At 39.5% G+C, this 27,469-nt stretch overlaps 2 protein-coding genes across 2 annotated transcripts in view; both read left to right on the plus strand.

Annotated features, from left to right (window-relative positions):
* The first annotated feature begins 876 nt into the window (after window positions 1-876).
* LOC131203157 (uncharacterized) lies at window positions 877-11,139 on the plus strand. Its single transcript, XM_058193109.1, has 5 exons — window positions 877-962; window positions 2,887-2,953; window positions 3,067-3,117; window positions 5,044-5,400; window positions 11,050-11,139. Exons 1-5 carry the CDS (start codon window positions 877-879, stop codon window positions 11,137-11,139), a joined length of 651 nt encoding a protein of 216 aa, XP_058049092.1.
* Window positions 11,140-15,359: 4,220 nt separating this feature from the next.
* The window catches only part of PKD2 (polycystin 2, transient receptor potential cation channel), a 34,584-nt gene continuing 22,474 nt past the window's right edge, over window positions 15,360-27,469 (plus strand). The window contains exons 1-4 of the mRNA XM_058193110.1: window positions 15,360-15,891; window positions 20,534-20,644; window positions 24,736-24,869; window positions 25,941-26,191. Coding sequence (XP_058049093.1) covers window positions 15,414-15,891; window positions 20,534-20,644; window positions 24,736-24,869; window positions 25,941-26,191 — 974 coding nt within the window. The 5' untranslated portion in view covers window positions 15,360-15,413. The remainder of the gene's footprint in view (window positions 15,892-20,533; window positions 20,645-24,735; window positions 24,870-25,940; window positions 26,192-27,469) is intronic.

A 27,469-nucleotide genomic window follows, 5' to 3' on the forward strand; every position in this document is an offset into this window, starting at 1 on the left:
ATCAGAGAATAGATATAATACGTCCTCCAATTTTTCCACATTTTTCTTTAAAAATTAATGCACGTGGGTGTAGGGCTTTGCAGATCACATGTTTCACTACTTTTCCATTTATACTACAAGAATAGCTCCCGAGTCCATCTGAACTTTCCCCCACGGAACCTAGACAATGGCATCATGCCAAGAGTCTATAAAAATATTGCCATAAAGTAGATTGAAATCTGCAGTCCATTGGTGGCAAATGTACATAGTAGTGATACTTACAAAATTCTACAAAGGTAGCCTACTTCAATAAAATATAGTCCCAGTCTTTTTTGTGAAGTCAGTTTTCTGGTCTACTTCGCAGATACTGCTTGCAGAATTCTGAGCTTTGAAGCTCTAGGCCAGGGGTGTCCAAACTTGGTCCCTTTAAGACTTGTGGACTTCAACTCCCAGAGTCCCTCAGCCAGCAAAGCTGGCTGAGGAACTCTGGGAGTTGAAGTCCACAAGTCTTAAAGGGACCAAGTTTGGACACCCCTGCTCTAGGCACAGCGCAACGTTCAAAGACCTTTTCCAAAGCTTTTATTATCATACCAAGTATTGGTTTGCAACATATTCTTGATTGCTTTTTTTACTTACTGTTGATATTCAAACTTCAAAGGCAGAAACTATCCACTTTTCGGTGAATTATTACTGTATAATTTTATTTAACCACTAAGGCACACCTGCATTAAAATACTTCTATCCACGGGAAATCTAAGGAATGGCCGGTTAATGACTGAAGAAAATCAATTGCCAGCATCATAAAAAAGCCATGATATGTTCCTCAGAACTCCTACGCTGAATTGAAGGAAATACTATGTACCTCGTTTTCGTTCACCCACTAAGTCTTTGATACAAATGTTAGATCATGATAAGGAATATCTTAACCAGTATAATCTTAACTATGTCTTTGTTTCTGAGGCCACCGAAAGAAGAGAAAGTGGGTAAGCAAAAAGGAAGTACCGTAATAAGGAAATTTATGTAAGTCTGACCTCCTGAAACTGTGGGTTGATCCTTGGGGAGGATTAAAATTCCTGGGGGTTGTAAGCAACACAGCAGCAGAGATAAAAGCCTCTTCTGAGTCAGAAATCCAAGACACGTTGAAGTCCATTCTAAGTGGTTGGCTGCCTTTGGAGAATTTACTCTTCTGATACAGGTAATGAGATGATCGCATATTATTTTAAAATATCTATGGCAATATACACAAGAACCTTGTAAGCAAAATAAGTGTTGCTATCCTTAAATGACTGAAGTTATAAGATGATAGCTTCCTAAGATAACCAGAATTGCTGCTAAGATCTAGGAACTGTACGGATCAAGAATATTTACTGTACCACACTACGCTGTTTACTAATGTAAGCAAATAGACAACTTAAAGAGGTTGCTCCCATTTGTAGATTCTCTTGCCTTGCTGTTAGTTATAACTTTTATTTCACATCTCTTTTTTTAGTTTAGTTCTGTCTCTAAACAGACAAGTGAAAGATGATTCCAGAAAAGGGAGCAAACAACACACAGCACATCCTCCTTAGGACCCAAACTTTCCAGCACCCAACAGCCAGATAAAGAAAGAAGAAACAGGATAGTCAGGGAAAAAACAATAGACTAGTCGAGAAACCATCAAAGACACCATACTGCAACCAAGATTGGCAGGGCCACCTGCTATATGTAAACAATCAGTAAACTCCACTCTACAAATGTCTCCAAGAAGACATCCAAGCTCACTTCCAGTTTGTGATAGCGCTGTAGGCCAGGGGTCTCCAACCTTGGTCCCTTTAAAGGGACCAAGGTTGGAGACCCCTGCTGTAGGCAAATCTCTTGCTTCTCTCCAGTATTATCGGACTCTCTGGATAAAGACTTAGCTCATTTTTTATGAGGTATTGGCATAGCAACTAGCCCCAAGCAATCAACAGCTAACTTGTTTATTTATTAAATAAACCGATGGTGCGAAAGGTATCATCCAAGGATGTAATTATAGTTCCAGGCAAAGCTGCCTTTTGCAATTGACTCATGGTGATTTTGTCAATGCTGATGGTGTTCAATAGTGCTCCAGATGTTTGGGAACCCAAGAAGCCTATTACTATTGGTACTCTCTTTGCTTTCTTTTGCCACAGGTCTTATTATTATTGTGGTCAGTCAGCCAAATGTTTAGAATGGATTGAGCATATTCATCTACCTATCAAGTCCTTCCAAAGGACCTAGGATAGGCAGATGATGTTGTTTGACACCGCCTTTAAATTAGCTTGTGGTACTTCTTGTTCAGTGTGTTGTGCAAACCCAGAAAAAGTCATATTACATAAACAAGGGTCTTATGCAAACACAATCCACTGTGAACAAAAGGTGGATGGTTTTCACAGCACTTTTTGGTGATTTCTTTGTATAGCGAGACGACTAGTCTTCCTGTGGCTATTCAATCACACAACCAAAACAAAGAGTATAGTGGCTAAATTTCAAAATACTGTGGCTAAATGTCAAAATTGTTAGCGCAAGCATACCTCAGGTTATGCTTTACTGTACTTTTTGGCACCTTTACTCTTTGGTGGGTATATAGGAATGCATTTTTATCCCCCTCTTATCTCTGATCATTTAGGATTTTCAGGGATTGCGAAAACCTACAGGGACTGCTCCCTGCTCTAAAATATATTTATTGACTGCAACAATAATACTCTGAATGTAATGCAACCATTCCTATACAGCATAGATGGCTGTGGAATTCTAGAATTCTGGGAGTTGAAGTCCACACATCTTCAAGCTACAAAGGTCTAGAAACACTGCCATATAATATTATATATAGAAAAAGCAAGGGTTAAAGTCTTTGTAATCTTCTGGCTTCATTTTTGAACATTTATCTTCTCATAAAATACTCTACAGGGGATCAGCCACCATGAAAAGCCTTGAGATAATCTGTTGCCTTTTCATCGTCATCTTTGCTTTAGCAGTAAGTACATTGCCAATTAAAAAAAAAAAAGAGCCAAGGACAATATATTTGCATTGGCAGCAGGAAATGCAGTTCTTTTTCACCTTCCCTCTTCTGCTTTGTCTTTTTCCAAGGTCGCTCATCCACTGCCAGACAATGTTTTGGAACAGGCAGAAGCAAAAGAGGTAGGTCAAGCATTATTTCCATAGATCTCCTGGAAGAAATAATAAAGGCTGCAAAATATTGCATGGGGGAAAGTCTGCGCATTTCTCTTCTCTCTTCCTCCTCCTCGCCTATCAGGTTTTTATTTTTGCAAATAAATCTAGCCCAGGTCAAGAAACCCTTAGTTGTTCAATCAAGGGGATCTGGAATGAAGCAGAGTAGCTAGGATGAATAACAGAATATCAAAAGCCTGTGCAAGTTTCTTTTTGTCCCACGTTATACTGAAGAAAATAAATAAGTCTTATCCATGCAGTATATAAACATATATAGAGGCGTGGTGGTGCAGTGCTTAGACTACAGGCTACTTCTGCTGACTGCCGGCTGCTTGCAATTTGGCAGTTCAAATTCCACCAGGTTCAGGGTTGACTCAGCCTTCCATGCTTCCGAGGTGGGTAAAAATGAGGACCCAGATTGTTGGGGGCAATAGGCTGACTCCGTAAACTGCTCAAAGTGGGGCTGTAATGTGGTATATAAGTCTAAGTGCAATTGCTATATATAAAACTGAATATTGGTTCTTTTCTCCTGTTTTAAGAATGATGGTGGCATTCTTGCTCAGGAGTCCATACAAACTCAAGTATTACCATCATTGAAATTGGTACATTAAATTTCCTCTTCTGAACTAGATTGGTATTATATTTATCATTTTGAATGCTAATGTTTCTCATGTAGCCAGTTCAATAAGTTAACAAATCCTGAGCGATTTTGAAGTACACCAAGGAATACTAAAAACAATCATTCCAACATTTATCATTTGTATTTTATTGTGTTAGGATTCTTCTTCCTCCTCCTCCTCCACTTCCCCCTCCTCCTCCTCCTTCCTTCCTTCTTCTTCTTCTTCCTTCTTCTTCTCTAAGTATAACTTTTTATTAAAGATTTTTTTAAAGGAAGATAAAAACTAATACAAGCTAATACTGGTGGTCCTCGACTTACAACCATTCTCTTAGTGACCATTCGAAATTACAACTGCACTGAAAAAGTGACTTCTGACCATTTGTCATAGTTATGACCAGGGATGAAATGTAAAATGTGTTACTACCAGTTCTGTGGGCGTGGCTTGGGGGGTAGTAATGTGACTGGGCGGGTGTGGCCAACTTTTTTTTTTTTTTTTACTTTTAAAGGCATTTTTTTCTACAACCTCTTCGGCCAAAGAGCTTGTAGAAAACATGCTTTTAAAGGGTTCTGATGATCAGGCAACTCAGCTGGGATCACCAGAGGAAAAAAAGCTTTTAAAGAGTTCTGATCTCAGGTTGTGTTCTTCTAACTTCAAAAACACTTTTTACTTCTTTCATCCAAACTAAACGGCAAGTATCTTATATTTAATTTGTGGTTAGTTCCAGTGGTGGGATTCAAATAATTTAACAACCGGTTCTCTGCCTTAATGATTTCTTCCAACAACCAGTTCACCAAACTGCTCAGAAAGTTAACAACCGGGTCTCCCGAAGTGGTGCGAACTGGCTGAATCCCACCACTGGTTAGTTCCCTACCACACAAATTTAGATAAATCCTTTTGCCACTGCTTCCATGGTGGAACAGTTATCAAAACAAGTCTGGAACAAAAACATCATTCTATGCAACCCGTTCATTTTTAATCAGAGATATTCTCCCCAGCAATGAGAGTTGTAATTCTCTCCTAGTGTATCTTTTTAAACCTCATTCTATGTCTTAACATAGTTACTTTGAAATAACATACCATTCATGTTTGTCATAGCAATACCTGGATATTTTATCTTCTACTCAATCTTGAAACTCATTTTATTCCTCGGTTCTGTTTAATTTTCTGTTTTCATGATTTTGGTTAACATTGTTGTCTTCGGTTTATTAATCTTGAAACCTGTTACTGCATAAAATTCTTTTAACGTGCTCTTTTAACATTTCAACTCCTTTTAAAGGATCCCACAGCACCAGCTCTCAAACCAATGGATCCTTCAAGGCCAGAACCAGCACTCCTTTTTAACAATCCCACAGCACCAGCACTTGAACTAATCGATCCTTCAAGGCCAGAACCAGCACTTCTTTTTAACAATCCCACAGCACCAGCACTCGAACCAATGGATCCTTCAAGGCCAGAACCAGCACTCCATTTTAACAATCCCACAGCACCAGCACTCGAACTAAAGGATCCTTCAAGGCCAGAACCAGCACTCCTTTTAAAGGATCCCACAGCACCAGCTGATCTGCAGAAGCTCCCTGCTGATGGCACTGCTCCTTCTTCTGATATGAGCCAGGATGATCTCCAGGAACAAAAGGTAGAAGCCATACTTTTCAGTGCGTTAAGCATTAAAGCAGAGGTGGGGAACGATGGCCCCTTTATAACTTGTGGACTTCAACTCCCAGAATGCCTGAGCCAGCCATGCAGGGCAGGCTCAGGCATTCTGGGAGTTGAAGTCCACAAGTGCTCGTTCAGGAATTCTGGGAGTTGAAGTCCACCAGTCATAAAAGGGCCCTCACCCCTGCACTAAAGAGTGTTCAATGTGATTTGTACATAACACCATGATCAGCAAAAAGGAAATTTAAAAAAAAAACTTTTTATTGCTAAACACTTAACAAAAATCCAGCAGCTTATCAAGCCTGGGAAGAACAGCAAACCCACCTCACAATTCCACACAAGGGTTCGCTTAATTTTCTAACCTAAGGCCGGAGTGGGGGGAGGGACCCAAGTTTTTAATGCCTTCAGAAAGTCACAGCTCATGAGCCATCCAGATCTGACCTGGTCTTCCACAGGGCAGACTGACGCATACTTTCTGTGTCCCATCAGATGCCATTGTTTAATCAAAGGTACCTTAGTGGATTAGGGACATGGTGGCTCAGTGGCTAAGATCCTGACCTTGTCGATCAAAAGGTCGGCAGTTCAGCGGTTCGAATCCCTAGTGCCATGTAATGGGGTGAACTCCTGTTACTTGTCCCAGCTTCTGCCACCCTAGCAGTTCGAAAGCAGGTAAAAAATGCAAGTAGAAAAGTGGGGACCACCTTTGGTGGGAAGGTAACAACGTTCTATGCACCTTTGGCGTTTATGGAGATGTCTTCGGACAGCGCTGGCTCTTTGGCTTTGAAACGGAGATGAGCACCACCCCCTAGAGTCGGGAACGACTAGCACATATGTGCAAGGGGAACCTTTACCTTACCTTAGTGGATTATACCACTAAGAACAAAAAATAATAATAGTTAGAACAGTGTAAGACACCATACTAGGAATCGGAAGACTGTCTTAGGCACTAGGCCAGCTGGATGAGTTTGGGCCAGTCACTCTCTCTCAGTCCTGGGAAGGAGGCAATGGCAAACCACTTCTGAAAAAAAACTTGTCATGGTCACAGCATGAACTTGTCCAGGCAGTTTCCAGTAGTTAATAATGACTCAAAATACCCTACCCCAGGGGTCTACAATCTTGGCTCTTTTAAGACTTGTGGACTTCAACTCCCAGAATTCCTCAGCCAGCAAGTTGACTGACAGCAAGACAACAAGTTGACTGACAGCAAGCTGGCTGAGGAACTCTGGGAGTTGAAGTCCACAAGTCTTAAAAGATCCAAGTTTGCAGACCCCTGCCCTACCCTACCCTACCCGCACCCCCAAAAGAAAACCTACAGCAGAAATCAAATTATTGTGAACTTACTTTGCTTAGCGCTATATATATTAAAAAAAAACCTTGTGGGTTTTGAATTTCACTGAACAATTATATTATTCAATAACAAAATGGATACTTTCCTTCAAAGTTACATTTCTGTCAAGATGCCTTTCTATTAAGTGACAGCATTTCATGATGGAGCGAGGGATAAACGTGGAAATGTTCAAGCAGGGACGCAATATCTATTTCAATTCAAATACTTTTTAATGAAACTCACCAGCGGGACAAATACAGGTAGTCTTCAACTTACGACCCACATTTGAGCGCCCAATTTCTGTTGCTGAGACATTTGTTAAGTGAATTTTGCCCCATTTTAAGACGTTTCTTGCCACAGTTAAGTGAATCAGTGCAGATGTTGAGTTAGTCACACAGTTGTTAAGCGAATCAAGACTTCCCTCTTGACTTTGCATGTCAGAAGATTGCAAAGGGGGATCTCCTGACTGCAATCGTCATAAATATGAGTCATTTGCCAGGTTTCTGAAGTTTGATCGTGTGACCATGGCGATGCTTCAAAGGTTGTAAGTGTGAATAACGTTCATAAGCCAGATTTTTCAGTGCCACTGTAACTTTGAACTGTCACTAAATGAACTATTGTAAGTCAAGGACTACCTGTAATCTTGAATAAGCAAAGAGTTCAGCCTTTTTTATTAACTGCCCCAAATTCTTGTACTTCTGTGCATTGAAAACATCAACAGCCAGTACAATATTCACTATTCCTCTGGACTGGAGAAATAATGCTAGACACGGTTTATTTATTTTTATTTATTTATTAAATTTCTTAAACTTTTAAATATTTGACTAAATTTTTATTCAGCTAGAATAAAAGGCATCCTAATATATAATGTATGGCAGATTTTCTGTCAAATTACAGATTTTCTGTAATTTCTGTCAAAATTACATACTTTATTTATTAGACTTTTATCTTGCCTTTATTACTTTATAAGTAATTCAAGGCAGTGAACATACATAATACTCCTCCCTCTTCCTCCCTATTTCCCCTATTGTGAGGTAGGTTGGGTTAATTAGTCAAAGTCACCCAGCCAGCAATCATAATTAAGGCAGAACTAGAATTCACAATCTCCTGATTGCTATGTCAGCACCTTTACCACTAAACCAAATAATCATACCTTACAACAGGGGTCTCCAACCTTGGCAACTTTAAGACTTGTGGACTTCAACTCCCAGAATTCCTCAGCCAGCAAGTTGACTGACGGCAAGACAACAAGTTGACTGACAGCAAGCTGACTGAGGAACTCTGGGAGTTGAAGTCCACAAGTCTTAAAAGATCCAAGTTTGCAAACCCCTGCCCTACCCTACCCTACCCGCACCCCCAAAAGAAAACCTACAGCAGAAATCAAATTATTGTGAACTTACTTTGCTTAGCGCTATATATATTAAAAAAAAACCTTGTGGGTTTTGAATTTCACTGAACAATTATATTATTCAATAACAAAATGGATACTTTCCTTCAAAGTTACATTTCTGTCAAGATGCCTTTCTATTAAGTGACAGCATTTCATGATGGAGCGAGGGATAAACGTGGAAATGTTCAAGCAGGAACGCAATATCTATTTCAATTCAAATACTTTTTAATGAAGCTCACCAGCGGGACAAATACAGGTAGTCTTCAACTTACGACCCACATTTGAGCGCCCAATTTCTGTTGCTGAGACATTTGTTAAGTGAATTTTGCCCCATTTTAAGACGTTTCTTGCCACAGTTAAGTGAATCAGTGCAGATGTTGAGTTAGTCACACAGTTGTTAAGCGAATCAAGACTTCCCTCTTGACTTTGCATGTCAGAAGATTGCAAAGGGGGATCTCCTGACTGCAATCGTCATAAATATGAGTCATTTGCCAGGCTTCTGAAGTTTGATCGTGTGACCATGGCGATGCTTCAAAGGTTGTAAGTGTGAATAACGTTCATAAGCCAGATTTTTCAGTGCCACTGTAACTTTGAACTGTCACTAAATGAACTATTGTAAGTCAAGGACTACCTGTAATCTTGAATCAGCAAAGAGTTCAGCCTTTTTTATTAACTGCCCCAAATTCTTGTACTTCTGTGCATTGAAAACATCAACAGCCAGTACAATGTTCACTATTCCTCTGGACTGGAGAAATAATGCTAGACACGGTTTATTTATTTTTATTTATTTATTAAATTTCTTAAACTTTTAAATATTTGACTAAATTTTTATTCAGCTAGAATAAAAGGCATCCTAATATATAATGTATCTGGCAGATTTTTTGTCAAATTACAGATTTTCTGTAATTTCTGTCAAAATTACATACTTTATTTATTAGACTTTTATCTTGCCTTTATTACTTTATAAGTAATTCAAGGCAGTGAACATACATAATACTCCTCCCTCTTCCTCCCTATTTCCCCTATTGTGAGGTAGGTTGGGTTAATTAGTCAAAGTCACCCAGCCAGCAATCATAATTAAGGCAGAACTAGAATTCACAATCTCCTGATTGCTATGTCAGCACCTTTACCACTAAACCAAATAATCATACCTTACAACAGGGGTCTCCAACCTTGGCAACTTTAAGACTTGTGGACTTTAACTCCCAGAGTTCCCAGCAAAGCTGGCTGAGGAACTCTGGGAGTTGAAGTCCACTAGTCTTAAAGTTGCCAAGGTTGGAGATCCCTGCCTTAGAAAAAGAAAATACAGAACTGTTTTTGAATACGTCAAAAGGGTAAAAGAGAACAAATGACCACCCCACCCCTTCCTATTCATTCTGCTTTAATTATCTACCATCAAGTCACTCATACATATTTTCATGAATAGGGCAAGTAAAAGTAGAGTAAGCAATCTTGGAACACCCTTAAATCATGATGATTTCAACATCTAAAATCATTTAAAATTGAACAGATGTTAAACATTAAAATAGTTCTTCCCCATAGCAACCACAAGGATTACCATTAAAACTAAATTAAATTCCCCATCCTCAAAAATAATTTCACTGCAGAAATGAACTGATTACCACTACACAGCAACGTCCCTGCTTGTCATTTGAAAAAGTAAAAGTTCTACTAGCTAGCTCCTTCTTAAAAAATAACTAAAAATAAGAAGACATAAACCAACAAATTGGAAGCATTGCATATACTTTCCCCATTAAACCTAAAGTAAGAAAATGTCATATAATTCATTGTACTTTGGCAGAAGCTAAAAGGATGGATTTAAAACTTCCTTCCAAAAGTTACATGTCTAGTGGAAAACATATGATGGTCACCAGATGGTCACTGGCTTAAGGAGTCTTCTAGAGTAACAGGCAACTTAATGGAAAATGTTGCAGTTTTCTAAGTGTCAGCAGAGCCAATGGAATTTTATCTTGCTGTTGTTGCGAAAAATCAGGAATCTATCTGAAAACATCGTTTTACATCTGAAAGCGTTAGGTTAGGTTAGGTTAGGTTAGGTTAGGTTAGGTTAGGTTAGGTTAGGTTAGGTTAGGTTAGGTTAGGTCAGATCAGATTCTACTCTGACCTTGTTAAATCATTTTCAATTCACATTTATCCCTATTAAAAACAGCTCCTTCCAGTTCTTGATATCCAGGATTTAACTGAAGTTTTCTGCAAACTATGATTCTAATGAGAACTAGTTTACACTGACTAACTAACTATGTGCACGGAATCCTAAAACCTTCAATATGTAGACAAAAAAAGGAGGGCAAATTGGTTCCTAAAATAACACAGGTCCAAAGGTGGGTAGGGAAATGTTAAAAAAAAAAAAAAGTCCAAATGACAGCTGCTATCATGCAATGAAAGCTTCATCCCCCCCCACTCAGGGCAGGGCTTTGGTTGTGTGGCATCATTGTGACTTTTTTGACCTCCTTGCAGATGTTTCTGGAAGACAACGAGACGAAACAATAATTTCAGAAGCTTAATTTCATTTTGAATTCTGTCTTGTATCATTTTGGAACTAGTTCCAAGAATTTTCATAGTCAAAATAGCTATCGTTTCATTTTTACATGATACAAATGGGAAATAGAATTTAAAAACAAATTATTATTAAAACAAATCCTCCATTTCTTTTATCTAAAGATTAATCTATAGCAGGGCTGTCAAACGGGTGGTCTGGGGGACAGATGTGTCCTGTGCAGGCCATGCCCACCCCAGCTCCACGCATGGGAAAAATGTCGCGAAACATCACGTGATGGTAACATGACACAGTGAGTTTGACACCCATGATCTATAGTGGGTCTATAAAGTCTATTGACAATGCCTTTTTCTTTTCTTTTTCTTTTTCTTTTCTTTTCTTTTCTTTTTTTTTGCAGGACTCTGAGGCAATTATGTTCTCCGAGGAAGCTTTAGAGGCTATCTTAAATGAAGAAGCTGAAGAACGTGAACTTCAGAAAGAAGAATAGGGAACCTGTATTAGTGCGTTCCCTCAGTGGTTGTCAGGTTGACTCCAAACTTCGTAATAAAATTTAAATTGGAGCATAAATCCATGGGTGTCATTGTTCTGAATTACATCAATATTTATTTTCAACGGATTGGAATAATGAATCTGATTTCAAATTGTAAAGTCAGACTTAGCAGGTTTCTTAATACGCAAACTCTATCATTTAGCAATCTTATTTTCTATTGAAATGGCTCTCTCTTTTACCAACTCCTGTAGTGATTTGACTTTATTTTATTGAGGGAGAAGGAAAAAAGAAAGATTAATTCATGGAGCACTAATATTTTACAATAACATAGTTCAATCATTTTAATACAAGAAACAGATACCAAATAGCAAGGCCCCGTTATGTATTACTCACAAAATATACACATTCCAGCAGACTTTAGGTTAATAAAAACATCCCTGTGAGTAGGTTGGTATCAGCCCCACTCAGTTTTTCTTTGGTGTGTTATATTTCTTTCTTCTGGAGACTCATGGTCGTCTTTCTTTCTATTTTATTGCTCTTTCTTTTTAATTGTATATGCTGCCCAAGGTTAGTTGGAGTTGAATGGTTTCTAAATTAAATAAAATAAGTAAAATTGTTTTTAAAATCCAACCAACCCATAGTAAATAAGCAGCATTGTTCAACTGAACTTCTAGTTTATTTATTTTTTGGTACCCCACCTTTATTATTTTTATGAATAACTCAAGGCAGTAAATATACCCTATTTGGTCTACTGCTTAAAGCACAGGTTAGAAAGTTGGAGACTATGACTTCAAGTTCCGCCTTAGCCAGGAAAGCCACCTGGGTCTTGGGTCAATCATCCTCTCAGACCAATCCCTCTCACAATATGTTGTTGTGGGGGGAAAGAGGAGGACGAAGGTTGTGTTGGACATGTTAGCCACTTCAAGTTCTTTACGGATCTCTTCAAATCTCCCAGGATTTGAAATGGACACCTAATGTTAGAACCATCATTAAAAAGGCACGACAAAAAATGTTCTTCTTGGCTCACCTCAGGAAGGTCAAACGACCCCAGTTGTTGATGCAGTTTGACAGAGGAATTATTGAGTCTATCATCTTTACTTCTATAACTGTCTAGTTTGGTACAGCAGTGAAACGGGACAGGTACAGACCAGAGGTGAAATCCAGCAGGTTCTGAAAGGTTCTGGAGAACCAATAGTGGAAATATTGGGCAGTTCAGAGAACTGGCAAATATCACCTCTGGTGGGAATGGGATATTTTGCAATATCCTTCCCCCAATATCTCCATTTTGCAGTAACCTTCCTCTGCCACGCCCACTAAGCCACGCCCACCAAGTCACACCATGCCCACCAAGCCATTTCCACAGAACCGGTAGTAAAAAATTTTGGATTTCACCACTGATATAGACTCTAACTATCCAATGGATAGTTAAGATTGCAGAAAAAACAATTGCCTGCCTTCCATAGAAGACCTATATATTTCAAGGGTCAGGAGGCCTGAGAAAATAACTACAGACCCCTCACATGCTGGACATAAACTGTTTCAATTCCTCCCCTCAGGATGATGCTACAGCGCATTGCATGCCAAAACAACTAGACACAGGGAGAGGGTTTTTTTCCTCTTGCACTATCACTCTGTTGAGCATCTAATCCTCACAGTACTGTTTCATGATTAAGCATATTTACCCATCTTGTATGGCTTGAATATCATTAATATTCTTCTCATCTTCTTTATTGCCCCCTCTTATTGGTATTGTGATGATGATGATTTATTTATTTATTTGTCACAACATTATATATAAGCATAAGTATGAAATAACTATACAATATATAAGCATATATATAATCACAAGTATGTAATAACTATATGATATTGGATACAATCAAAGGGAACATTTGGACAGAAACGGTAGGCACGTTGGTGCTCTTATGCACGCCCCTTACAGACCTCTTAGGAATGGGGTGAGGTCAATAGTAATTTTTGGTTAAAGCTTTGGGGATTTTGGGAAGAGACCACAGAGTCTGGTAGTGCATTCCAGGCATTAACAACTCTGTTTCTGAAGTCATATTTTCTGCAGTTAAGATTGGAGCGGTTCACGTTAAGCTTAAATCTATTGTGTGGTCATGTATTGTTGTGAATGAAGCTGAAGTAGTCTTCAACAGTGATACAGTGATGATTGATGACGATGATAATGTTTTGCATGTACACTGATAACTTCTGCACCAGAGACAAATTCTTTGTCTGTCTAATCACCCTTGGAAGAAAAAAAGAAAGAAAGAAAGAAAGAAAGAAAGAAAGAAAGAAAGAAAGAAAGAAAGAAAGAAAGAAAGAAAGAAAGAAAGATAGATAGATAGATAGATAGATAGATAGATATAGACAGCTAGACACTAGAGATAGATGATAGATAGGTAGGTAAGTGGATGGATGGATGGATGGAAGATGATAGATAGCTATAGGTATATAGCCATATAGATATAGATACAAAATCTTCCTTCCCAAGTTCTAATCAGAGCAACCCTGCTTAGAATTTGGAGCACAGGCAAGACCAGTTAAATTCTTTGTTACACAAAAGAATACAGGTAGTCCTCAATTTAAAATCTTTTGTTTAAGGACTGTTTAAAAAGGCACTGGAAAAAGTGATGCATACCCGTTTTTCACACTTACAACCCTTGCAGCATCCTCGCGGTCACGTGACCAAAATTCATACGCTTGGCAACTCACTCATATTTATGACAGCTGCAGTGTCCCCCGGGGTCAACGTGATCCCCTTTTGGGACATTCTTGACAAGCAAAATCAATGGGGAAGCCAGATTCCCCATGTTGTTACCAACCATGTTGTTACTAACTTAAACACCTGCAATGATTCACTTAACAACTGTGCCAAGGAAGATTGTAAAAAGAGGCAAAACTCACTTAACAAAACGTTTCACTTAGCAACATCAGTGCTGGGCTCAATCTCCGTAACCTCGAGGACTATCTTGTACTGTGTCCGGATCATCAGTTTCTCCCTCATAATCCACTGGACCTTCTAATGATCTAATCTTTCCATATTCACACCCCCACCGAGGGTTTAAGCCCTCTCAGATACAGCCTCCGCCGGCCTTTCAGGCTGAATCCTTCCAACCCACAATCCGTGCGCCCGGCTCTTTCTCTCCGCACCCCCCACCCCCGCCTCCATCCTCGGAAATCACTCCAGGGAAACTCGGGGAGATTTTTTAATTCGTGGGGAAATGGGCTCAGAGATCCCACTTCCATCGCCGAAGGAAACCCGCTGAGCTCGGGAGCTTCTTTATTTATTTTTTATTTATTTATTTTGTCACAACAATATATGTAACTATCATACAGAAAGGTTATATAGTATATAAAGGTATAGAAGAAAAGAAAAACAATAGGACAGGAACGGTAGGCACGTTTGTGCGCTTATGCACGCCCCTTATGGTCCTCTTAGGAATGGGGTGAGGTCAATAGTAGAAAGTTTTTGGTTAAAGCTTTTAGGATTATGAGAAGAGACCACAGAGTCAGGTAAAGTATTCCAAGCACTGATGATTCTGTTACAGAAGTCATATTTTCTGCAATCTAGATTAAAGCGGTTGACATTAAGTTTAAATCTATTGGTTGCTCTTGTATTATTGCAATTAAAGCTGAAGTAGTCTTTGACAGGAAGGACATTACAATAGATGATTCTATGAGTTAAACTTAGGTCTTGTCGAAGGCGACGGAGTTCCAAGTTTTCCAAGCCCAGGATTTCAAGTCTAGTGGGATAAGGTATTTTGTTGTTTACAGAGGAATGGAGAACTCTTCTTGTAAAATATTTCTGGAAACGTTCAATTGTATTGATGTCAGAGATGTGGTGAAGGTTCCAAACAGGTGAGCTGTATTCTAGAATTGGTCTAGCAAATGTTTTGTATGCTCTGGTTAGTAGTGTGGTGTTTTTGGAAAAGAAGCTACGCAAGATTAGGTTTACAACTCTTAGAGCCTTTTTTGCTATGTAGTTGCAGTGGGCTTTGGCACTTAGATCATTTGACATGAAAACTCCAAGGTCTTTAACGGGATGGGGGTCATCTGTAAAATGTAATCTGTAAAGTGTAATCTGTAAACTACTCTCCCCACTTCGGCCCGTCCGAGGAGGCCGTTGGCTCCGCCAGGCTGGCTGCCGAGGCTCTGTGGGCGGGGATGGCGAGAAAAGGGGGCGACGGCGCTGACTTCCCGCCCCGTTTCCTCGGCGGGGCTGCGGGGGGAAAGCTTCTGAGGCGGCGGGGCTTGCAAAGGGGACAATGGCGGGCGCGGGGGGCGGCGGCGGCCGCGCTGGACTTTGTCCCCCGGGCGGCCTTGAGCAGCTGGAGCTGGGGCAGCTCGGACAGCCTTCTGGCTCGCCTTCGCCGCCGCTTTCCTCTTGCTCGAGGCAGGCCTGGAGCCGGGATAATCCGGTTTTTGAAGCCGAGGAGGAAGACCCGGCCAGGGTGGCGACGGCGGTAGCCGGGCCGGTGCTGAGGATGGACGTGGAGTGGGGCCGGGACGAAGCGGCCTCGCCGACGCCCGGCGCTCGAAGCGGAGACGCAGCGCAAGGGAGGCAGCGGCGGCGGAGGCGGAGGGGCGATGGTGAGGAGGAGGAGGAGGAGGAAGACGGAGGGGAGCGGGGCCATCCCTTCCCCCTGCCCGCGCGCTTCGCTCCCGAAGAGGGCAACGGCGAGGCCGTGGAGCCCCCGCCGCACCGGGTCGCCTGGGCTAAAGGGCTGGCGAGCCGACTGCGAGGTGAGTTTGCGGCCGCCTGGTTCAGCCTCGCCTCCCCGCCTTCCGCAGCTTGCTTGTCCCATCCTGGAAGGAAGGAAGGAAGGAAGGAAGGAAGGAAGGAAGGAAGGAAGGAAGGGTAGCCCTTGGGGATGCATATCTACCTGTGCATCTACCTGTCTCGCCACATCCAACTCGCCCCGGGGACAATTGTTACTTAATATCGAAGAAATGGTAAAATAAACTCGTTACAGAAAGGGTTGCCAAAGGAAGGAACGACATGACATGGGAATGAACAAAATTACAATATTTCTTTTAATATTATTTTAAAGAATCCAATAAAAAGGGTTGAAATTGGCCTTGCGGCAAGTTTTTTCCCCCTGCAGGGAATTGGCCCTGACAAATTGTCCCATGCGGAGTTGGCTCTGGCAAAAGGTGAGTTGGCCATCACAAAGTTGGCCAAGGTGAGTTGGCCCATTCTGTCTACCTGAGGCTGCCAGGAGGACTGGGACTTGAAAGGGGCAGAGCAAAGCTTTAAAAAAAAACATAGAGGGGGACGGGGGACCACCAGGAGAGCCCGGGGTTATAGATTAGTTAGACTGAGAACCCCCCCCCCCAAAAAAAAAAAAAAGATTGCAAAAGGCAATAGCCAACAACTTCCATAATGTTTACCAAAACAACTGCACTGGCTCAAAAGGCACTGAATTGTAATTATAAAGAGGGAGGGATTAGGGTGTATTTTCAGTACTTCTGTTAACTTCAAGGGTTTTGTTTTTTTTTATGTATTAACTTGCAGTTTAATAATTGTTATCTGAATTTTATTCCTTTGGTGGGTGGCTTAACTTTTTCCAAATTGATATCCTCCAGATGGATTTTATTTGACTTTAAATTGCTGTCTGTGTTTGTTCAAATTGGAGAAACAATAGTGAATAAAGAGTTTGGGGCTTTCTTTATAGCCTCCAACATAATGTGCCTAGATGTTCTTATTTTGGACTTAAGAATATCCAGATGGTCTCATGAAAAAAATTGCAGTATAGTAATGTATACTGTTCCGTATCTATATAGCCGTTGATTGGGTGAAATGGTTTATCGTAAGACAAAACTTTTTCAACCCAAATACCTTTAATTGTACAGAACGCATTCAAAATCTGGAACCCATGACTCCTGTGGAATTGAGATTTGGCAAATTTTATAAAGCACTGTATGACATAAACATTGTTACAAAGCTTTTATGATAATACAAAATGTTATAAAACATTTCCTGTGGCCAACTGCTGAGGTTTAACAGTAGCACATTTACAGAGTAATGTGGGCTACCATCAAGGTAGATTCATCTCTGAATATCTATTTGAATTTTTAAGAACTTTTCAAGTACAATTAGTCCTTGACTTACAGCAATTCGTTTAGAGACGGTTGAAGTTACCACAACACTGAAAAAAGTGGCTCATGGCCGTTTTTCACACTTACGACAGTTGCAACATCCTGTTGGTCACATGATCAGAATTCGGATGCTTGGTAACTGACTCATATTTGCAGTATCCCAGGATCATGTGATCACTTTTCGGGTGACCTGACAAGCAAAGTGGATGAAGAAACCAGATTCATTTAACAACCATGTTACTAGTTTAACATCTGCAATGATTCAGTTAACAACTGTGGCAAGAAAGGTTGCAAAATGGGGCAAAACTCACTTAAAAATGTCTCACTTAGCAACAGAAATTTTAGCACTCAATTGTGGTCATAAGTTGAGGACCACTTGTACCTTAGAAGTTCTACCATTGTTGAAAGCATTGAGAAATCTGGTAAGGACATATCTCTGAAACAATAACCCAAGGAGTCACTGATTGTCTAGTTTTACTATTGCAGTTAAAATATTTCTGAATACTAACCCTGACTATCTATCTAAATTTAAAAGACCCCAATGGAACCTAGCAATTTTTATAAAAAATAAAGTAGGTTGTGCAAGTTTATTCAGTTATAATGTGGAACTGGACATAGAAGAGCAATCACTGTCACTATTTTAAACTCAGTGTGTGTGTGTTTGAAAACTTGATTTTTTTTCTGAAATCATATGATTTTTCGTCTGAATTCAGAGTTGTTACTCTGCTGCAGATGTGGATATTCAGACGATATTATATAATTTGCCAAATTCACTGCAATTTATTCACATGCTTTGAGGCCTATCCCCATTTGCTCACAAGCAAAGTACAGATGTATCTTGATAACATCTTTCTGCTTATCTCTTTGACATTCTTTCACTGTGATGGTAGGCCAAGGGTGTCAAACTCGCCATGTCACATTGCCGTCACGTGACGTTTCGCGATGTTTTTCCCACTCACAGAGCTAGGTAGGCGTGGCCTGCATGTGATGCCTCTGGCCCATGGACCGCCAGTTTGACACCCTTGCTGTAGGCCCTGAGAAAGGCAAGCTGAGGTGGTCTCCAGCTGTAGGAGCAAAAATGTTTACAAAATTAAATGTCTTAAGGAAAAGCTTTAGCCCTTCAGGAAAACTAGTCTTTGTAGCTGTCCTAGAAAATATGAAGTTTTTATTTTGCGCACCACACAAAATTCATAGGCTGTCTGTTTTTTAAGCCTGTCTAAGAGCTGTGCTTATTTTTTCCAGAAATAAAATACTTTTTTGCCAAGCATTGCAAACTCCAATCCACTTAAGAGTGTATTTCAAACTTTCTGTTGCTCGGCCAACCAGCCTTTGCTCATTTGTTCCAGTTCAAGATAATCATCTAACTAGCTGCAAATTCCAGAAGAGTAGCCATATTAATCCGTAGAAGTAAAAAATACAAATGTAACTCCAGCTATTTTCAGTTTGTACTATAAGCAGTTTTTTTGTATCCCGCTCCTTTTCATGCAATATTATTTGTTTGTAACTTATTTATATGCAGAATGGTCACAGAATAGAAGACAGAAAGTCCTGCTACAAGTAATATATATTTTAAAAGTTAATTTAAAAAAAAACCCGCAAGTGATCATTATTTGAGACAGATGTTAACAACTAAAAAGAGCTAAAGTATATTTGTAAGCTTACTTATTGGGCATAATATATCTTAAGTTATACCCTTTTTCTTGCATTGCAATTCCTTCTGTGGATAGCTCATGGCGTTATTTTTAGTAACATGCCTTTGGTATGATGAAACAAGCACATTTTGTACAACTACTGTTTTGATCTACAAAACTGATTGGATGCATTGTTTTTGGCAACATCTATCATTCAGTTCTTATGTGGGAAGCCAACCTCTCCCCTCCTAAAATAATGAAATATTTTGAGGAATATTTTAAAAAGGCAGAATATTATATTTCCGTAAATGAGAAATGGAGAAACATGTGTTTTTTTTAGAGGCAGGAAGCAGACTTTCTTAATAGCCTCCAGCAGATATTTTGTGCCCATTAAAGAAGATTGGGCCAGCCTATTCAGAAACCAGCTCTAGTCTCCCTGCCTCCAAGCAGAAACTGAGGTGGCCAACTTTTAGAAATGCAGATTTGGTAATCCATTCTAAAAGACAGGATATTTTGAAACAAAGGCAGAATGGTAGGATTAGAAAGCAGCCCCCCACCCAAGATCCAACACAGGATGAAAGCCATTTAGACCCAATAGGAATTGCCCAACTCCCTTTCAGAACACAAGCCCCTATATTGCATGACCCCCAGAGCAGTCCAAACTTCAACCAAATTAGCTCAGATAAACACCTAGGATTTGCATTTCCTTTTTGCCTATAGAGCCAGCTATGACCCCTATATAACCCCTACATGGCGCCATAGGAATCTGACAACAGCCAATAGAATATTAAAGGACATGTTCTCGCACAGGAACAGGAAGCTCAAACGGAAAGCCCAAAGAAGGTATTAAAAAACCCCACTCTCAACTCCATTTTGTCAGCTGCCCAGAATCACAGGTGGGTGGTGGTTCTGCTTCATCAATAAACCATATTTGCAATCAGCCTCCATGTTGTTTCCAGCTTCTTTTTCTCAGCTTGGAACCAAACCAGATGGGTATTTCTTCAGAAACACTTATTTTATGATCCACTGTTATAGGGAAGGGATTGATTTTCATTGTCGGTCTAATTCCACAGTGATATGATTTAACATAGCTTGCTTTTTAAAAAGTGGAAAATATGTAGAGTATTTTCATTTACACTATAACTTGACACATCTGTTCAGATACTAAGAGAAATCCCTGAATTTTAAGAGTAGAGGTTGGCAATCTGATAATCTCTAGAAATTTTGGATTGCAATCCTTCACCATTAGCCAGAACAGGTAGAAGTTGAGAGCAAAACCTGTTCTAATTATTTTTCCTATTGTTCAAGTGGGCGATAATTGGTACTAACTAATGTGCAAACTTCTACAAAAAACTCTGTCAGTTTTGCAAGGGTCCCTATTTCTTTTTTTTTTTTTATTGGCCAAGTGTGATTGGACACACAAGAATTTGTCTTGGTGCATATGCTCTCAGTGTACATAAAAGAAAAGATACCTTATATATAGTAATATAATATAATATAATTGTATTATAATTGTACTAATCTTGTAAGGTATAAATAAATGTCCAAGCTTATACATCAGACTAAACAACAGCAGACCATGACTAGCTTATACAGATGCCTTTAATATATCAGTACATTATATTTCTTATGGATTCCTGGTTATTCTTTTTAAGGTCTGTGGGGTACTCGGCTCATGGAAGAAACTACAACTCGAGAGAAATACTTGAAAAGTGTTTTGCGTGAGCTAATAACATATTTGATTTTTCTTGTGGTCCTATCAATCTGTAAGTAGTCTTTACTAATATTTTAATGTGATGGTAAACTGATATTTAATATATAATGGAATAGAGTTCCAAAAGTTTTCTTCATTCAAGGCCATGATTATTGCTAATCCAGTCAAATTTGATGTCCTGAAAACTGCTGATTCATATATGCTATAATAATATCCAAAACCTGTTCGTATTGCTGTAGATTGAGTCAAGATCTAGAGAAAATAGTCTTAAGAAATCATTTTGATAATTCTAAAAGTATGTTACAATTTCAGTCTATAATTTAAAAATAAGAAGAAAAAATGTATGAGATTTTACAAAATCAGCTGCCGTGGATACATCAGTTTTGTAGAATTCTACTGCCATACAACGATGAATGCCATACTATTAGTTTTACAAGGTAGACCAGATCAGGAAACAGACACCTCCCCATCCCCCAAAAAGATTAGTTTTTATAAGCTATAACAAGGGTGTCAAAGTTGCAGCCCGCGGCCCAGATACGTCATGTGCTGGCCCCTCCCCCTCCCAGTTTAGCGAAGGAGGGGAAAATCCCGATACATCATGTGATGCTGCCATGACGACGCGAGTTTGACACCCCTGAGCTATAATGTTAGAATCTGGAAAATCTGTTAGCCTTTCTCCTTCCCTCTGTCTATCTATACCAGGGGTCTCCAACCTTGGTCCCTTTAAGACTTGTGGACTTCAATTCACAGAGTCCCTCAGCCGGCAAAGCCGGCTGAGGAACTCTGGGAGTTGAAGTCCACAAGTCTTAAAGGGACCAAGTTTGGAGACCCCTGGTCTCAAGAGTCTCAAATTGACATAATCTTGAGTTTTCTTCACATGTGTTCCTGTTTTCCTGGGTTACCTTCATGTTTGCCCAGCAGCTGCTGCATATGTTCTTCAAGGCTATTTCCATAGTCCTCTGCACTTATTATATTCAAGTTATATTTCTCACAAAAGCCAGCTGTTGTGGGCCAGTCACTTTCTCTCATCACACCAGGTCGATATTGTGGAAAAAGAACAGGCAAAATATTAGATACTGTATGATTGCCATGGGAGGCAGTGGCTCAGTGGCTAAGTCACTGAGCTTGTCGATCGAAAGGTCGGCAGTTCAGCGGTTCGAACCCCTAGTGCCGCGTAACAGGGTGAGCTCCCGTTACTTGTCCCAGCTTCTGCCAACCTAGCAGTTGAAAAGCATGTAAAAAATGCAAGTAGAAAAATAGGGACCACCTTTGGTGGGAAGGTAACAGCGTTCTGTGCGCCTTTGTCATTTAGTCATGCCGGCCACATAACCACAGAGACATCTTCGGATAGTACTGGCTCTTCGGCTTGAAATGGAGTTGGGAATGACTAGCACATATGTGCAAGGGAAACCTTTACCTTCACCTATGCTTGCAATCTTGAGTTATTTGTAAAAAAAAAAAAACGGGATATAAATGTGTGCGTTTATTCCCACGCTGTTATTATTTTTAAAAATGATTAATTTGCAAAACAATGTCTTATAAATAAATGTAGAAATATAAAATATTCAATATTACAAATGCAACCTTTATTAACAATAAAGAGGAGGATTGTGGCCTTCTTTTCATTACAAAACCAACATGATGTTGTTGTTCAGTCTCTAAGTCCGACTTATTGTGACCCACATAGACCATAGCACGCTAGGCTCTCCTGCCTTCTGCTGTCCCCCAGAGTTTGCCCAAATTCATGTTCATTGCATTGATGACACTATCTAACCATCTCCTCCTCTGCCGTCCTCTTCTCCTTTGGCCCTCCATCTTTCCCAGCATCAGGGTCTTTTCTGAGGAGTCCTCTCTTCTCATTTGGTGGCCAATGCATTTGAGCTTCAGCTTCAATATCTGTCCTTCCAAAGAACAGTCAGGGTTGGTTTCTTTTAGGCTTGACTGATTTGATCTCCTGGCAATCCAAGGGACTCTCAAGTGTCATTTCCAGCACCACAATTCGAAAGCATGATTTTCTCAGTTTAACATTTTTATTAGGTTATAAGATGAAATACAAAAGTAAATAGGAAGACAAAGGAGGGGGGAAGAGGGAGAAAAAATTGAGAGGATAACTGGGAAAAAGAATAGAAGAAACATTGACTTCCGACTCCCTCCATTGCAGTAACATAAAAGCATTAGCATCAAACAACAACTTTCTGTTTTTTCCATCATAATATAAACTAGCCATTTCTGTAAAAACATATTAATCTAATCGGTAAAACCCAAAATCAAAGTTTCCATTTTTTTTCCACTTCAAGCACAAAGTTCAGTAGCAATCTCCATGTGGAAATAAAGATACTTCTATTCCAAGGGTGTCAAACTCAAGGCCTGTGGACTGGATCCAACCCGCAGGGTGCTTAGATTTGGCCCGCGGGGCCGACTGGAAAACAGCGAAGGAACGGCCTGTGGTGCCTCTGCCAATGAAAGGGGTGGGCTGCAGAAGGCCGTCGCAACTGAAAACAGAGCTCAGGAGCCAGTTTTCACTGGCAGAGCACTCGGGCCACCACAGGCGCCTCTGGCACGAGTGAACTCAAACTGCCCACACCATCCCTGGCCACACACACACACACCCCAAGGTCAAACACAACCCTGATGCGGCCCTCAATGAAATCAAGTTTGACACCCCATGTTATATTCTTTCCTTTAATCAAAACTGTCAATTTAGCCATTTCTGCCAACTCCAAATAATTCAAAAGCATGATGAAGTGTGTGTTTTGATGATACTAAAAGAGCTATTCTCTCTTTAATTACGGGATTTTTTTTTATTTCTCCCTTTGAGTCAATCTTGACTCTTGACAATTACATGCACAAATCCTTGGTAATGTTTTTTAAACTAATTTGCCATTCTGTTCTTCCCACGGCTGAGAGAAAATAACTGATCCAAGATCCCCCAGCAAGCTTCATGCCTAAGGCAGGGTTAGAACTCACAGTCTTTTGATGTCTAGCTTGGTGGTTTTAATAAGCACAACAAACTGGTTCTTAGAACATGTTTAAGAATACATAAAATATTGAAAGAGCTCTGCTTTTGTCTGCAATGCAGTCTCCTGCAGAGTTTTATTTCTGGTAGAAAGTATAATTGGGCAAGCGATTAACCGAATGTAGCTACCGTTAAGTGCTTCACTAAGTAAACCAACTTCACTGCAGATGCTTTTCTGGATACCAAAACAAATAAATTAGAAGCGCATGTATATTTTTTTATGTTTATGCTTTTTCCTTTTTCAAATATTGAATATAAACAAATAGGTTTAGTATTAGAAACTAGTCCATGTTCTAATGATTGGATAAGAGGATTGCCTTCAATGTACATTTTCTTCAGAAATTGAATCTGGATAATTTCAGTTTCAATCCAATTTTATTATGGCATTTAGCCAGCAAATAAAACAAAATAAAAGAAAAAGAAAATAAACAACAAATGCACACTTACATCAATCCGTCTTGTTATTTTTTTTTAAAGTTTTTATTGATTTTACAACAACACCACAACATAAACATACATAACACAAACACATAATATGTGTTTTCTTTTTACATGTCAGTTTCGTTCCACATACTTTCTACTTTATATATTTCCCATTTTTCCCCTCTTTTATTATCTTTATCGTCCCTTTAGTTTTATTCATTTACAATATTTTATACATTTGTCACATTATCTTCTCTATCATTTATTCATATTTACTTTTCCTATTCTCTCAATCGTACCACTTGGTCCATACTTGATAATATTCTGTCTCTTCCTTTTCTTTTATTTCTTTCATTAATTTATCCATCTCTGCCCAGTCCATCTTGTTATTTTAGATAGCTACAGGTTTCCCATTGTCCTGCCTTCTTTGAACACCAGTGTTCTTGGAAAAATATGAAGGATCTGATTAAAAGAATGCAAAAAAACGCACAAAACCCTGTATTTTTCAACTGACATTGGGAAAATTCATACATAATACATGGAAGAAAACCTACTTCATTCATCCTAAAGAACTCCATGTGAGATAATTCTTGATAATATAGCAGAGAAGAAAATATTACTTTACGCTTTCCTGTTACAGATAAAGATGGTGATTAATACATTTCTATCTGAAATACTTATTGTTTCCAAATTCCTGCTTACAGTATCTTACGGAATGGTGAATTCTAACATTTACTACTACACAAGAGTAATGTCCCAGCTCTTTCTCGACACACCAGTATCAAAGATGGAGAAGACCAATTTCAGATCTTTGTCCACAATGGAAGATTTCTGGAAGGTACTAATTGAAATGTGATTCTTGATATCTTTAAGCTATATGCACCTCACACAGAGTTAACATGTTATCAAAAGAAAACAAAAAACCCATTGTTCTAAGTAAGTTACACCTAGGTTTGCTTTGTGAACAGTTGCATGGATAGATATGACCTGATTCATGGTATAACATAAAATGGTTCAACTTCCACTTGTGAACAATAGTAATGAAAAGGATTTGAGTAAACATTGTTAGGAATCACCTACCGTTTACGTTTGATAAATGTTTTATATTTTTTATATTGCTATATTATGAACAAGGAAATTAATTGCTATTATATAAAATAGGTAAACAGTCTTTTCAGGTAACACTGTCACATGATTTGACACAATGAGAGCATCAGTGAATGTATGTGTATGGAGAGAGAGAGAGAGAGATTCATTCTCCCTTTTTCTCTCCCTCCCTCCCTCCCTTCCTCCCCCTCCCTCTCTCCCACCATCTCTCTCTCCCTCCCTCTCTCTCTCTCTTTCTTTCTCTCTCTCTCTATATATATATATAATTTTAAATATAACTTTTATCATATGTATGTGTATATATATAGAATAGAGTAGAGTAGAGTAGAATAGAATAGAATAGAATAGAATAGAATAGAATTTTTTATTGGCCAAGTGTGATTGTACATACAAGGAATTTGTCTTGGTGCATATGCTCTCAGTGTACATAAAAGAAAAGATACATTTGTCAAGAATTCCAAGATACAACGCTTAGAGATAGTCATAGGGTACAAATAAGCAGTCAGGAAACTATATCAATATAAATCATAAGGATATAAGCAACAAAGTTACAGTCATATGTGTGTGTCTGTCTGTCTGTGTATATATATGATAAAAGTGATATTTAAAAATTAAATTAAATGGCCAAATGGCAAGAAATCTTACGTGAGGAGACAGCGATCCTCAAGGCAATTTAGAAGCTTTAATATGAATTTAAAATAATTTCATTTTTAAAATATTTTTTAAATGACTGGAATTCAGTAGTCCAGCAAGTTGTACCATCGTTGATCCTCAATCAAAAACATTTCTCTTAATCTTTCAGTTCACTGAGGGTCCCTTGTTGGATGGACTGTATTGGGAGATGTGGTACAATAATAAAACAGTAGCAGAAAACAGAAGTTTCATCTACCACGAGAATCTGCTTTTAGGAGTGCCTCGTATCCGGCAGCTGAAAGTGAGGAATGCCTCATGTTCGATACCTGAAGATTTAAAAGATGAAATAAAAGACTGTTATGATGTTTACTCGGTGACTAATGAGGACACTGCTCCATTTGGACTCCGTAATGGGACAGCGTATGTATTTCTTCACATTCATATAGACCAAGCGTGGGTAACTATGGCAACTTTACAACCTATGGACATCAAATACCAGAATTCCTGAGCCAGCTATGCCCCTGATATATATAGATGTCTTAATCTCAAAGCTATTTGACCCTAATTCTAAGGCAGGGCTGTCAAACTCGATTTCATTGAGGGCCGCATCAGAGTTGTGTTTGACTTCAGGGGGGCAGCTTGACGTCATTTGTGTGAGGGGCGCCTGTGGTGGCCCAAGTGCTCTGCCAGTGAAAATGGGCTCCTGAGCTTCATTTTCAGCTGCGACAGCCTCCTGCAACCTTCTGCCAGCGAAAATGGAGTTCAGGGGGGCTGCCTGCAGCCCTCCCAAGCTCCATTTTTGCTGGCAGAGACACCGTGGGCCAGTCCTTTGCTGTTTCCAGGGTGACTCCCTGGGCCAGATCTAAACACCCCGTGGGCCAGATCCAGCCCCTGGGCCTTGAGTTTGATACCCTTGTTTTAAAGCCTTTAAACAACAACACACTTCCATAACATCAGGTAACAACTTCATTTCTTTTTCTTAGTTTATTCATTTGTACATTCTTTCAATTCTTCTTACATTCTAGAGCCCAAACCTCTATATGCTTACCAGATGAGCCAGCTATGCAACTTTTATTGAGCAAGACTTAATCATGCTTTTCAATAAGATAGAGGAGGTATAGAGTACATTATCAGCAGTGGTGGTATTCAGCTGGTTCTATCCAGTTTGGGCGAACCAGTAGCGGCGGCTGCAAGAGCCTCCGCCCACCCGCCCGGACGTAATCACGTCTCATTTATCCACATTTTTGATGCTCTGCGCATGCACAGAAGTCCCTGCGCATGTGCGGAGGTGGCGCGCACACTCACATTTACGAACCGGTAGCAAAGGTAAGTGAATACCACCCCTGGTTATCAGCCCTTAAATTTCCCATACTATAGGTATGCTCTACCAATAGGATAGTACTCCATTTTTAATGTTCAACTACAATAATAGGGTGTGCTACATGAGTAACCAATAACCCAATTTAATACCAAGTATGCTCATGCTTTTCAATGCTACTAAGAGAGCTAATAAACTATTCTGTAGATGGCCTTTGCAAGTTACTATCGTATTGCTGTCACCCTACCTATTAGGGAAAATATTCAATGTATGGCACATACTCCAGATTCAAAGGATATTTGCCATCACGTTTTACTTCTGATGAAAAAAAAATGCATAGAGATCATTTTGTTTCCTAAGTGTTCAAGACTGCAGTAATG

Source organism: Ahaetulla prasina, chromosome 8 (genome assembly GCF_028640845.1).
Source record: "Ahaetulla prasina isolate Xishuangbanna chromosome 8, ASM2864084v1, whole genome shotgun sequence".
Taxonomy (NCBI): Eukaryota; Metazoa; Chordata; class Lepidosauria; order Squamata; family Colubridae; genus Ahaetulla; species Ahaetulla prasina.

Bases quoted from the DNA above. Each gene is read 5' to 3' on its own strand.
- LOC131203157 (XM_058193109.1), top strand. From the start codon at position 877: ATGTTAGATCATGATAAGGAATATCTTAACCAGTATAATCTTAACTAT. The intron at 2,954-3,066 runs GTAAGTACATTG...TCTTTTTCCAAG, and splicing joins TCGTCATCTTTGCTTTAGCA to GTCGCTCATCCACTGCCAGA. The intron at 5,401-11,049 runs GTAGAAGCCATA...TTTTTTTTGCAG, and splicing joins ATGATCTCCAGGAACAAAAG to GACTCTGAGGCAATTATGTT.